This window comes from Nanorana parkeri, unplaced genomic scaffold (assembly GCF_000935625.1).
Source record: "Nanorana parkeri isolate BGI_ZX_2015 unplaced genomic scaffold, ASM93562v1 scaffold327, whole genome shotgun sequence".
Classification (NCBI taxonomy): domain Eukaryota; kingdom Metazoa; phylum Chordata; class Amphibia; order Anura; family Dicroglossidae; genus Nanorana; species Nanorana parkeri.
Window position 1 is genome coordinate 739,292 of NW_017306595.1, and position 12,328 is coordinate 751,619.

General features: G+C 43.2%; 1 protein-coding gene across 1 annotated transcript in view; it reads right to left on the reverse strand.

Annotated features, from left to right (window-relative positions):
* TNPO1 (transportin 1) overlaps positions 1–12,328 on the reverse strand; it is a 71,859-nt gene that overhangs the window by 17,754 nt on the left and 41,777 nt on the right. The window contains exons 8-15 of the mRNA XM_018558239.1: positions 11,941–12,059; positions 10,991–11,051; positions 10,727–10,895; positions 10,118–10,270; positions 8,341–8,566; positions 7,523–7,694; positions 4,378–4,464; positions 750–857 (exon numbers count right to left, since the gene is read on the reverse strand). Coding sequence (XP_018413741.1) covers positions 750–857; positions 4,378–4,464; positions 7,523–7,694; positions 8,341–8,566; positions 10,118–10,270; positions 10,727–10,895; positions 10,991–11,051; positions 11,941–12,059 — 1,095 coding nt within the window. The remainder of the gene's footprint in view (positions 1–749; positions 858–4,377; positions 4,465–7,522; positions 7,695–8,340; positions 8,567–10,117; positions 10,271–10,726; positions 10,896–10,990; positions 11,052–11,940; positions 12,060–12,328) is intronic.

Here is a 12,328-nt window from a genome sequence, read left to right on the forward strand (position 1 = left end):
ACACTAAGCTCAGGTCTTTATGGATCTGGCTGTGAGCACAGGGGCACCCTTTAAGCTGGAACAGAAAAGAGCCTTCCCCGAACGCTGGCACGAGACTGGAAGCGCACAGTTGTCCAAAATGTCTTGTAATGCATGTTGTATCATAAATAATACCTTCACTAGAAATACCTTGCCTAAATTTGGAAGAAGGGGGTGGGGGTGTATAGCTTATGACATTCCAGAGGACATAACCATGGAAACAGACATCCATTTTGGTGGACTAGTTCCTTGCAGGTCAAGCATGATACGCATATTGCCACTGCTGTGGAAAGTATCATTGCCAAGACATCACTGCCGAGACCTCACGGAAAACATGACAGCATTATGTCCAAACTACACCATATTTTTTAATTGCATCTTAGCAAACAAAGGGTGTTCACTGTAGCATAGCCAGCCAGTTCAGTTTTACTGCCCTTTCTCATTTCAATAAACACATACTTGAGAAGCAGCTCTAAGGAGAGCTGAAGTAAAAAGCAGAGAAAGAAAAGAGACAGCATTATATTACACCATTGTGTAGACTTATGCGGATAAAACATTACCATTGCTTGCTGAAGGGTCTTTTGTACCAAGTTCACACAACGCTGGTATACAGGTTCACAATATGGTAAAAAACCAGACTGAAGTGCAGTAGCAACGGAAGATAAGCAGAGAAAGAAAAGAGACAGCATTATATTACACCATTGTGTAGACTTATGCGGATAAAACATTACCATTGCTTGCTGAAGGGTCTTTTGTACCAAGTTCACACAACGCTGGTATACAGGTTCACAATATGGTAAAAAACCAGACTGAAGTGCAGTAGCAACGGAAGATAGGCACTGGAACAATAATGAAAAAAATATATACAAAAGATTACCTTTCATGTAAGAGCGCAAGGTACTGCGAATACATTTAACTGCTTTGCCCTATTCAGGAGAACAGATTTATAAAAGAAGTCAACACAAAATGGACAGTGTAATACAGATCTCCAGAAAAACCTTTAACATAGATGTGATCATGCACGTTACCCCTTGAAGTCATATGACAAAACGTGTCTGGAAGCACGTTTCCCGCTACACAAACTTTGCAGATTGTGGATTTGGTATTGCTCAGTGTAAGTGTATCAGTCTATTATTCACAGTGATTCACACACGAGAGCATTGCAGCATACCACTGGTATTTCGGGGTTAATATACAAGTGCAGTTAAGAGGATCATTTATAGATGTGATCAGGCTTCAATCTTTAAATCATTAAGAGATTGAGGGAAAGGCTTAATTTGTTCCTGTTAAAGTGGGAAAGCTTATTTTAATGTGCTTTTCTTTCTGACTCCCATCATGGCACATAGAAAAGTCCACATAAAAGAAAAGTCCACATAAAAGCAATAGAACTCTGATAGAGGTTATAACCCTTCCCCACCCTACTAAAAATGTTTTTCACTAGGCAAAAAAAAGTGACCTGCTTCTGGCTGTTGGGGGGTTTGGCCACAATCAGGGGCCACCCCTAGGCTGAGCTTTTGTTATGTGCCTAGTGTCCTACTCCTGAAGCTATAACCCTACTGGTTAAGATCTGAAAATCTCCACTGTGCCCTTCAATGAAGGAAAGAGAAAATGTTTTTGGCTCGGGCAGTGTCGCTATTGGAGGAGATTTCCTCCAATTTCCTGTTTTCTTTCACATTCATCATACACATGACATAAGGGAAAATAGACATTACACAAAGCTAGAAGGTAAAAAAGTGTATGCCAGTGGGGCTCAGTGTATGTAATCAAAGCTTAACCGATGCCTGTTAAATGGTTAAGGCTGTGCCAGCACTCCAAGATCTGTACACAACACACTCAAACTGGGGATAAAGGTTGCTATAAGGGCTTTGAGAAATTAACTGGAAGCGCATGCTGCATAAAGCGTGTGAGACACTGCACGTGAAGCCGTGCAGAGCGAAGCAAAGCTGTCAGGCACGGAGCTTCGCATGCAGTGTGTGAGCTGAGTGCAGTCAGATGAATGACTGCATCTACAGCCAATCAGCCCGCGCGTAACAACCGGATGGCGTTCGCATCGTGCCATGCGGGTTTCCTCTCGATACGTTTAGCTATGCGAACTCTCGCAAGCTGACGTGTCTGAGAGAAAACTACATGACATTACTTGCAAAGGCAGCGCACCACTGCTTCGCGTGCAATGTGCCAGACGTCAACTGACCATTATGTTTGTGTAAGACTCCACCTGGCTGGACACAACTTGGGAGTATTGTTATGGGTAGCTCTTCAAACTAAACTGTTAAATGTTGTTGATCTGGCAGAATAAAGCTAAAATTGTATGACTAAACACACCTATTTTTCCCTGCTCGGTAATGTGGTATACATGATCTCCTAGAGCAGTGGTTCTCAACCTGTGAGTCGGGACCCGCTCGGGGGTCGAATGACGATTTGCCAGGGGTCGCCTAGTGGCTCTCGGCAGCCGGGAGAGAGACACTTTCTCTCCCTCTGTTCTGTTTTTTTGGAAAATCGGGGGCCGCCGTAAGTCAGATAAAACCCCCCCCCCACCTATTTCACTTTGAAGAAGCCAATAGTAAACTAGCTATTGCACCCGCCCTCTGATGCTGCCAATCAGCAGAGGGGGACCTGAAGTTCTCCATCAGGTCCCCTTTTAGCAGAGGGCGGGTGCAATATGTATGTATTCAAGCAAAAAAATATGTAAAACACAATTCTAGCTATGCATTCCATTTTCCCGGTCCGCAGCTGCAGAGATCGGGAAATGTCTCAGTGCCTGTGATTGGCGCTGTCAGCTTCCTGGCGGGCTCGGCACGTGGAGCTGCGAACACGCCCGAGCCCATCCCCATCAGTGACAGTACTGCGGAGTATGTACCTCATACGTTATATAGCCTCTCACTTTAAATCCAATTCTTCTAGTTCCAGCTGCAGAGCCCGGTCCTGTCTTTGCCCATAGCAGTGGTTCTCAACCTGTGGGTCGCTGTGCAAGGTGAGAGTCCTCCTCAGCTCTCTCCAAGCGCAGCAGTGTCAGTTCTCCCGCCACGCCTCCAGATGTAGCTGCAGCAGCCGCGTCATCCCTAAATTTTACCTTTGGGGGTCACCACAACTTGGCAAATGTTACCAAGGGGTCCCGGCCCTAGAAAGGTTGAGAACCACTGTCCTAGAGGATCCTGAGAATGGAAACTAAGAACCATAGGAGAAAGCAGTTCCCCTTTGTAGCTGGCATCAGATGGTATAAAAATAAAAGCAAGCTACAAAAAGAAAGCAAAAATCAGATGGCAGGTCTCAAATCAAATTTTCTGTTCCGCTTTTTCTCAGCGACTCATCTCTCATTCAGAGGGAACAGTAGAGGCTAAAACAAGGCTGGACAAATTTTAGGAGACAGGTAGCCACTGTGCCATGAAAATTACAGCTGGTACCTAATTTTTGGGAGGTTCTCTCTAGTTGTCAATGGTGCCTAAAAAAATCCTGCCGACTCCTGGATTGGACAGATTGGCTCCTAAATTTTATATCAAATTGTCCACCCTTAAGCTAAACAGAGGTGGGATTTAAACCAGGGCTAATTAAATCAACGCAAATTACATAGACCCTAAACAATTTTACACCTTCGTGATGGGAGACGTATGCTGTATGTCCCCGCCATGAAGTTTCCAAATGACTGATCATGTACACTGTACGTGATTAGCTATTTGAAGCTATCAAAAGCCGGTAACCCTTGAGATCAGCGGTTACCGTTCATTAATAGATGCCTCAGTATTGTGCTTCACTATTAGCACAGCAGCTGACGAAACAACGCTAGGGATATAGTTTAGGCGCGGCGGTTATAATAATTTTATACAGGTTTTTACTTCTATCTGGTACTCCATTAGAGGGATTTTGAATGGGAGACAGCTAATCTCTCTAATGAAGCCCTGCTTATATTTACCCAGACAGCAAGTGACTGTTACTTTCCAACAGTAACACAGGCAGAAAAAAAATGCTTTTCTATAGTAGAATATAAGAAAAGCTAGAACCCCTGTTGGATGTCCCCTGTTGCAGCGTTTCCCTCACCTCCTGTATGGTAAAACTGTTAACAGAACAGGAAGTGAGGATAAAATGGAGCCCCAAATAGCAGTATAAACCAGAAAGGGGTTCTAACATTTTCCCGCTCCATCCAAACCTAGAGAAAGTTTTTGGCACACTATAACATCGAGACATTAAAATGCGTAAAATGGAACGACTGGGGCGTTCCAAGACTTTAAAACAGTAATGTTACTGGTTTAAAAATAATGAATGCCAAACCATCCAAAATACATCAGACTGGTCTTATACAATACCTTAGTAAAAATATAACCAAAAGAAACCCGCACCTATGACACGAAGCTCAGAAGGACTCACCTCAAGTAAAGGGAAAAGATCCTTGTCTTCATCCTTTAAAACATTCCATTTCTGAATAAGTGGAGGCATTAACATCTGAATATACTCCTATGACCAAGGTAGAAAACCGAGTTAGGAAATATCCATTCGGCTTGATTTTAGTAAATAAAATATTAAGAAGGGAATTTATCAAAACTGTAGCAGACGGAATCTGGTGCAGTTGTCCATGACAACCAATCAGCTTTCCTCTCATTTTCATAACTAACCGAACACACTGAAGATAGAAGCTCAATGGTTGCAGCGCACAGCTGCTTCAGATAGTGTCTGCTCCATATTTGATAAATTCCCCTGTGTGTGTTTAACTAGCCTTAGACCAGAAATACAAATAACATGAAAACGTGCTAATAGCTGCTTATTTAATCATGCACTACGCATAGCTCTCTGGACGAGAAATGGTTGCGGTTACAAATGTTCTGTAATCTACCAGTAAATAATTGGATTAAAAAAATGAAGAGACTTATAAGATCAGCTGTTTGCCTAGGTCTGTATTTTGCATTTGGATGCACTGACTGGCAGAAAGTTAATCTACATTAAGCCCAAATGCCTGCTTATGAAAGATATCTATATGTTCATGGACAACTTAGTCTTAGACTAAAAAGTACTTAAAGTATATTGCTTAATAGAGGAGCTTATGAAGCTTTAGACTTAAAGCAAAGTTATATTGCACTACGTTGATATTAGGTATGTACCGATACTGAGTATTTTGCTGAGCACTAGTACTCGCTCCAATAATTACCCTGATAACAAAATTTACTGCCAGTCAGAGGCAATCTCCCTCTGACTGGCAGTGCCACGAGGGAGCATGGAGCCGGCTTCCTGGCTAATCAGGAAGCCAGGCGGCATGTCATGACTAACCTCCCTGCTTGGCTACAAAGCTGGCTTTACTTGTTGCTTAACATTGGGGATGTCCCGATACCGGTACTAGCATCGCTATCGGGACCGATACAGGGCATTTTGACGAGTACTTGTCAAAATGCCCCGATACATATCGCCGAAGCTTGCGATAGGTGTTTTTTTTCTCTTGCCTCGCCGAGCGTCGCTTCACTGCTGCTCCGGTGGGCGGCGCTCCAGGTGGGGTCCTAATTTAGGTGGCCGGCGACTGCCTAGAGGACCCCACTCGTAGCGCCGCCCACCGGAGCAGCAGTGACGCGGCGCTCCTCTTCAGCTCAGCGCCGTCCTTCAGTGCTGGAGAGCAGCGGCGAGTCAGCACTGGTCTGGTGGGAGGAGCTCAAGGTGAGATCTTAATTTAGCTGGCCGGCACCTCTGGGCCAGCTAAATTAGGACCCCAAGGGGGGGGGGCACTATTAAGAAGGGGATAAATGTAAATGTATGGTCTCCAGTGTATTAGCAGTGTGTACTCTATGTAGCACATATAGAGTACACACTGCTAATACACTGGAGACCATACATTTACAATTCTCCTCTGCTGACACACATGGAATAAATATCCTTCAGTGCTGGAGAGCAGCGGCGAGTCAGCACTGGTCTGGTGGGAGGAGCTCAAGGTGAGATCTTAATTTAGCTGGCCGGCACCTCTGGGCCAGCTAAATTAGGACCCCAAGGGGGGGGGGCACTATTAAGAAGGGGATAAATGTAAATGTATGGTCTCCAGTGTATTAGCAGTGTGTACTCTATGTAGCACATATAGAGTACACACTGCTAATACACTGGAGACCATACATTTACAATTCTCCTCTGCTGACATGAATGGATTAAATGATCCATATGTAGCCCTATACTATGGATCATTTAACCCATTCATGTCAGCAGAGGATACTTGTAAATCTATTAGTACATGTACATATAGAGTGCACTGCAACATGTACTATATATAGAATGCACTGCAACAATAGATTTACAATTCCACACTAACATGAATAGGTTAAATGATCCATAGTACATAATAGTACATAACATGTAGTTGTACTACGGATCATTTAACCCATTCATGTTAGCAGTGCAGAATTGTAAATCTATTGCTGCAGTGCATTCTATGTGGTACATAGTACATGTACAGATTCCCAATTCACTGCAGCAATAGATTTACAATGATCCCCTGCTAATATGAATGGGTTATATGATCCAACTAGTACAACTACATGTTATGTACTATGGATCATGATTTAACATATTCATGTTAGCAGGGGAGAATTGTAAATCTATTACTGCAGTGTACGGGACATGTGTGCTGTATATCTACTATGGATCATGATTTAACCTAATCATGTTAGCAGGGCAGAATTGAACACCTCCCACAAGCTGAGCACCGAGACGCGATGCACGATCCTGCCCAGCGCCGACTACGAGAGGCACCGCGTGAGGCAACAGGGATCGCAGTGAAACTGAGTGAGGAAAGCTGGGACAGGGCTGGCTGTAAATCTATTGCTATAATGTACTGGACGTATGTAATGTATATGTAGTACATATATACAACACACACCTCCACTACACTACAGCAAAAGATTTACAAATCTCCCCTGCCAACATGAATAGGTTAAATCATGATCCATAGTACATACCATGTAGTTGTACTATGGATAATTTAAAGTCACCTGCCCCTTAAGAAAAAGTATCGGTAATTAATATCGGCAAGTACATGAGGGGAAGTACTTGTACTCGGTCTTGAAAAAGTGGTATCGGGACATCCCTACTTAAAATAATATCAACTAGGGATGCAACGATACCGGTTTTTCGGTATAGAGTACGAGTACCAATATTCTTTTTTCTATTGAAAGAACCCTGGCTTCACATTCCGAGGCAGCCTGGCTTCCTGACCAATTGAAGCACTCATCCTAGCCAATCAGAAAGTGAAGCCGTCTTCCAAGCCAATCAGGAAGCCTCGAGGGGGGTCATGACGTGCCGCCCGGCTTCCTGACTGGTCAGGAAGCCAGGCTGCCTCGGAACACGACGCCGGTGTTCTTTCGATAGGAAAAATATATAAAATCGGTACTCTATGCCGAGAAAACTGTATCGATGCATCCCTAATTGACATTATGTTAAGTTCCCTGATTGTAAACATTTTTACAAAATTTCTCTATTATTCATGAAAAAGCAAAAACACAGCCAGTACACAAATTGATAGGAAGAACTGTAGGTATGTACTCACTGGCTTATTTAAGTGATGGCCAACCGAATCTGCTAACGTTCCTATAGCATCATAAAGGATGAGAAGGTTTTTGTGCTGGTATTTACTGAATGCAAAGACCAATGTATCCAGAATGTAAGCCAAATAGGGAACAAGCTCGGTACAAGCCTCCTCTTCTAAAGTAGCAAAGGCACTAAAGGAATACAAAAAAAAGAATGAAAGGTTTCCAAGCATATGGAAAAAACATACTACAGATCATTTATTTAGGATTGGAGTTTGCATTTCTCCTTGGGCTTTCTGCACAACAGTGTAGACGTTTCCTTAAACACTGAATTGAACACTTGCATACTAAGCCATCACACCCATCAAGAGAAAGCATGGGCAGCCAGCACTGACCTCCTCCTGAAAATCCTAGTTCCCTGGCTGATTTCAAATAATTTATAAATCAATGGCCAGGAACAAGTATGCAGCAATTGAAACTCCTAATCTGTATACTTGCTCCAGATCTGCGACCCAAAGCATTAAAGCCAGGGAGTCCTCATTACAGATAGGCAATAGCGGTCCCCATATTTCTCACAAAGTGGGTTGTTTCAGCTCAATTCACCGTTTCTCACTAAGTAGCGCACTGGCTTTGCATAGGACTTTAGAATACATTGATAGCGCTATAATAATTATTTTAAAAAAATGATCACAGTACCTTCTTGCAACAACAACCACAGTATTAGCATTTAAAATTGTTATGCATTATTACCAAAGTAAGCCCATGAGATTAATACAAATATTGCACTTCTGGAAAAAAACAACATTATTTACAACACACAAGCCAAACATTAGCATACCTGCAAGCAGCTTCTTGTACTCGTTTGTTGCTGTCAAGGATTCGTTTTAGCAGCTCTGTCATTAATGGCTTTAAATACATGTCTGGGGGCTGACTGACTACCCAGTGTGCATAACGGCTAAGGGTCCAGCAAGTAATGGAACGCACAAGAGCCTTCTTATCAGCAAGGCACTGAATAAGATGCGGTATTAGCTCAGGGAGGTAAGGAATCATACCCTGCATGCAACCTAAAACACAAAAGATTAATAAATCATTAACAGGTGTTTAGTGTGCATTTTATCCCCACTTGAACAAACTTGCAGTTTCACACACAAACCCTTTTTTTTTTTTACACAATTTAGACCAAACAGTACAAATCAGGAGGGGAGGTGGGGAAGATCTCAAATTATATTTTGGTATTATTTATGGTTTATGCAAGCTATTCTCCAACAGCTTAAAAGTCCAATCGAACCTTCAGTTAAAAGCTGCTAAATACATCCCAGCAAAACAAAAAAGGTGTTAAATGCCTTCTGGTGCATTTTCTTTGTAAAGAAGCCACAGCCTGAGTAGAAAAAGCACTTGTCCTGCCAGCAAGCTGCAGACTTGCACCCCTGCGGGTAAGCAGTAATCTCTTCACAGAGGTCTGATACACCCCCGGCTGAGTAAGAGCTCCCCAATCAGCAAGGACCATGGCCATTGCGCATCACAGAGCAACAGGACAGCAAGAGCGCCACTCTGAGGCTGCTGACAGGGTACAGGCTTTTCTATGTAGGATATGGCTGCTTTGAGAACGAAAACTGAAAGATAATAATCCCCTTTGTTTTAATTAGGGAAGCCCTGATACCGACAGAGTATTTGGGTGAGTACTAGTACCCAAGTGTTCCAATGCCTATTCTGATAGCCGAACTTCTGGTATCAGTAAGCCGGGCAGCGAGTTATTACACGCTGCCCAGCTTCCCAATTGGCCGGATTGCCGTCTCCATGCTCCCTCGTAACTTGGTGACAAGGGAGCATGGAGCCGGCCAATCAGGAAGCCGGCAGCGTGTAATGACTGATTGGCTCGATTCCTGACCAGTCAATATCCGCCCCCGGCTTCCTGATAGGCCAGAAAGCAGCCTTCATGCTACCTCGTCACCTGGCCAAGCAGGAAGTCGGGCGGCCCCTAATGAGTCGCCACTCGGCTTCCTGTTTGCTCGAGAACCTGGTCAATCAGGAAGCCAGGCAGCTTGTCATTACCTGCTCTGATTGGCCAGAAAGCCGGCTCCATGGTTCTTCATCACCTGGTGACGAGGAAGCATGGAGACGGCTTCCCTGCTAATCGCCGTTACCAATACCGGAAGTCCCATTAAGGAAGCCAGGTGGCGTGTGAAGACATGCCACCTGGCTTTCTTAATGGGACTTCCGGTATCGGTAACGGCGAGTACCGAAAAGAAAATATTGGTACTCGTTTTCAATACCGAAGAACCAGTATCGTTGCATCCCTAGTTTTAATGCACCTGGAATGTATTTACCAATTTAAACCTAAGGTTCAAATTGCCTCTAAAGAGACACTATTGAAACATATGCTTAAAGTTACAGTATGTAGCAACAGGCAAACGCCCATAGACCAAAACAATCAGCAGTCAGAATACATCAGACATATATACTACCCAATTCTTTGTACAGGATCAGTATGGGTACACACAGCAGTAAAATCGCTTCATAGAGGTATTCAATTAAATAGGTCGTGGGTATGGGTTGTGTTGTACCCCTCTGATGAACCCCAAGAAAGTTCTAAAATAAAAAGAGCAAATATTAACCCTCTGCAATAGCTCCAAGTACAAGGATTCCTGACTCCTTGACTACCCATTCTGGATGAAAAAGAAGTTCTTTCAACAGAGGCAAGATGTGTGGCAGAAGCTCGTCTCGAAATACATTAGCAAGCACATCAAGGGCTGCCGCTGAACATTTCCCTGGAGAAAAAAGGAAACACAAATCAATTGTCACTAACTTGAACATAGTGGTTTCAGGTCAAGCTAAACATTTAGTAGTTATTGATAATCCCCAGTTCTACATCTTTGTGCACAGCGAGGATTCTATCATTTATGGGGCGATCTTCCCCTTACTGTACCGGGGCAACAAGAGCCTAGTGAGCTGCAGTGTTCTTTCAGTCAAGTTTTGTTGTCCATATATTCCTATTCACCAGTGACATCACTTTGGCGTTCCCCATCGCAAGCATAGAAGGAATATCTACTTTAGCCACATGACCAAGGTCTTCAGCATAAAGTTAAAAACTGCTTCTAATATCCCAAGAGGGTTTAGAAGACTTTAATAGCTCAGTGACATCAAATTTTGCCCAAATCCAGCAGAATAGAAAAGATCTAGCGGAGCTCTTAACTTCTAAAAATGTTAGATTATGCCTAACTCACTTATATTCCAGTCAGATATCGTCTCATCATCATCAAGGTCATCTTCATCTTCCTCATCTTCTTCAATCCCATCCTCCTCATGAGGTTGGGCCACCGTTCGCGATCTGTGAAAGCGAGGTCGGATATCCTGCTCACTGTCAGGCACAGCTTCATCCTCTTCTACATCACCCTAGAAAGTAAAACATCAATTGTTGCATAATCAACACCTACAGTGTGAGTAACAGCAGGGATACTGGTAAGAAAACATAGGGAAAGGTCCCTCACCTTAAGTAAGATGATATCGATTTCTGAATACTTCATCCCATTCACCAAAACCGGTATCAACCTAAGAAAGATGGTGAGATAGTAAAACATTACTGAAAAGGTACACAAGAGAAGAAATCTTAAAAATGCATTCAAGTACCTTAACAAAAATTTATCTTATCTGTGTATCACTCGGCTGTAGATCCTCAAATCATCTCTGAATTGGTGCCGACACTGTCCTTCCTTCTGGAGGGGGGCTACTTTTGTTCCCCATGTGTGCGTATTGTAAAGTAGTCACCGCTCCAAGCTCACTCCCGTGATGGACTACAATCTCACGTTTAGTTTATTTGCATTGAGATTGTAGTCCATCATGGGAGTGAACTTGGAGCGGTGACTACTTTACAACACACACACAGGGACCATGGGGAACAAAAGTAACCACCCTCCAGAAGGAAGGACAGTGTCAGCACCAATTCAGAGATGATTTGAGGATCTACAGCCGAGTGATACACAAATAAGATACGTTTTTGTTAATAGTCAAGGTACTTGAATGTATTTAAGATTTAACTCCTGAGTTCAGTGGCACTTATACATATGAAACATATACAAACAGAATTGCCATTTCAATTAGATATTGGCAGGCCAAATCCCACTATGGTTTTTAATACCAGTTGGTCTCTGCACTTGATTACCCATATCTACCCACACACTTGGACAATTAGAAGGCATTTACGGTCATTTTTCACCATCTACATTAACAATATTCAGAGCGCAAGCATAATTGTTCAACTTCCTGCACCAGGAGGCACTATAACCTGGGCAGGGCCATGTACAAATGCAGTTAAGTCTCCCTAGTTGGGATACAAGTAGTAGGAAACCAGTGGGTAATTCACTCCACCAGCATACACCCTTAACTGAATTTTAGGACTGATGCTTCAAATATACAGTTTAAAAAAGACAAATTCACTTACTTAGCAAGATGGCGGCAGAGTACTTCTTTGCAAATAGGCTGCTCAGCAAGGGTCAGCCAAAACTCACAAGCCTCTAATGCCACATTTTCATCAGGGTCCTGTGTTCTCAGCAGCATGTACTGTTGTCACAAGGCAGAATAGAGAAACCACTTAAGTACAGTACAGTCTACAAATACAATGTACACAAATCATTGATTAGGCACAACTGAATTGGGTGTCAGGACATAGCCAGAGCAGGATTATGTCCCTTTATAATCCTTGTGAATGCACTCTTACTTTTATGGTATACCCAGGGCTCAAACACGCATACAAATGTCAGCAGCTGTAGGTAACCACACCTCTAACTCAACCTGTCAGTGGAGCAGGTATGAACTGACAAGCTCAATTC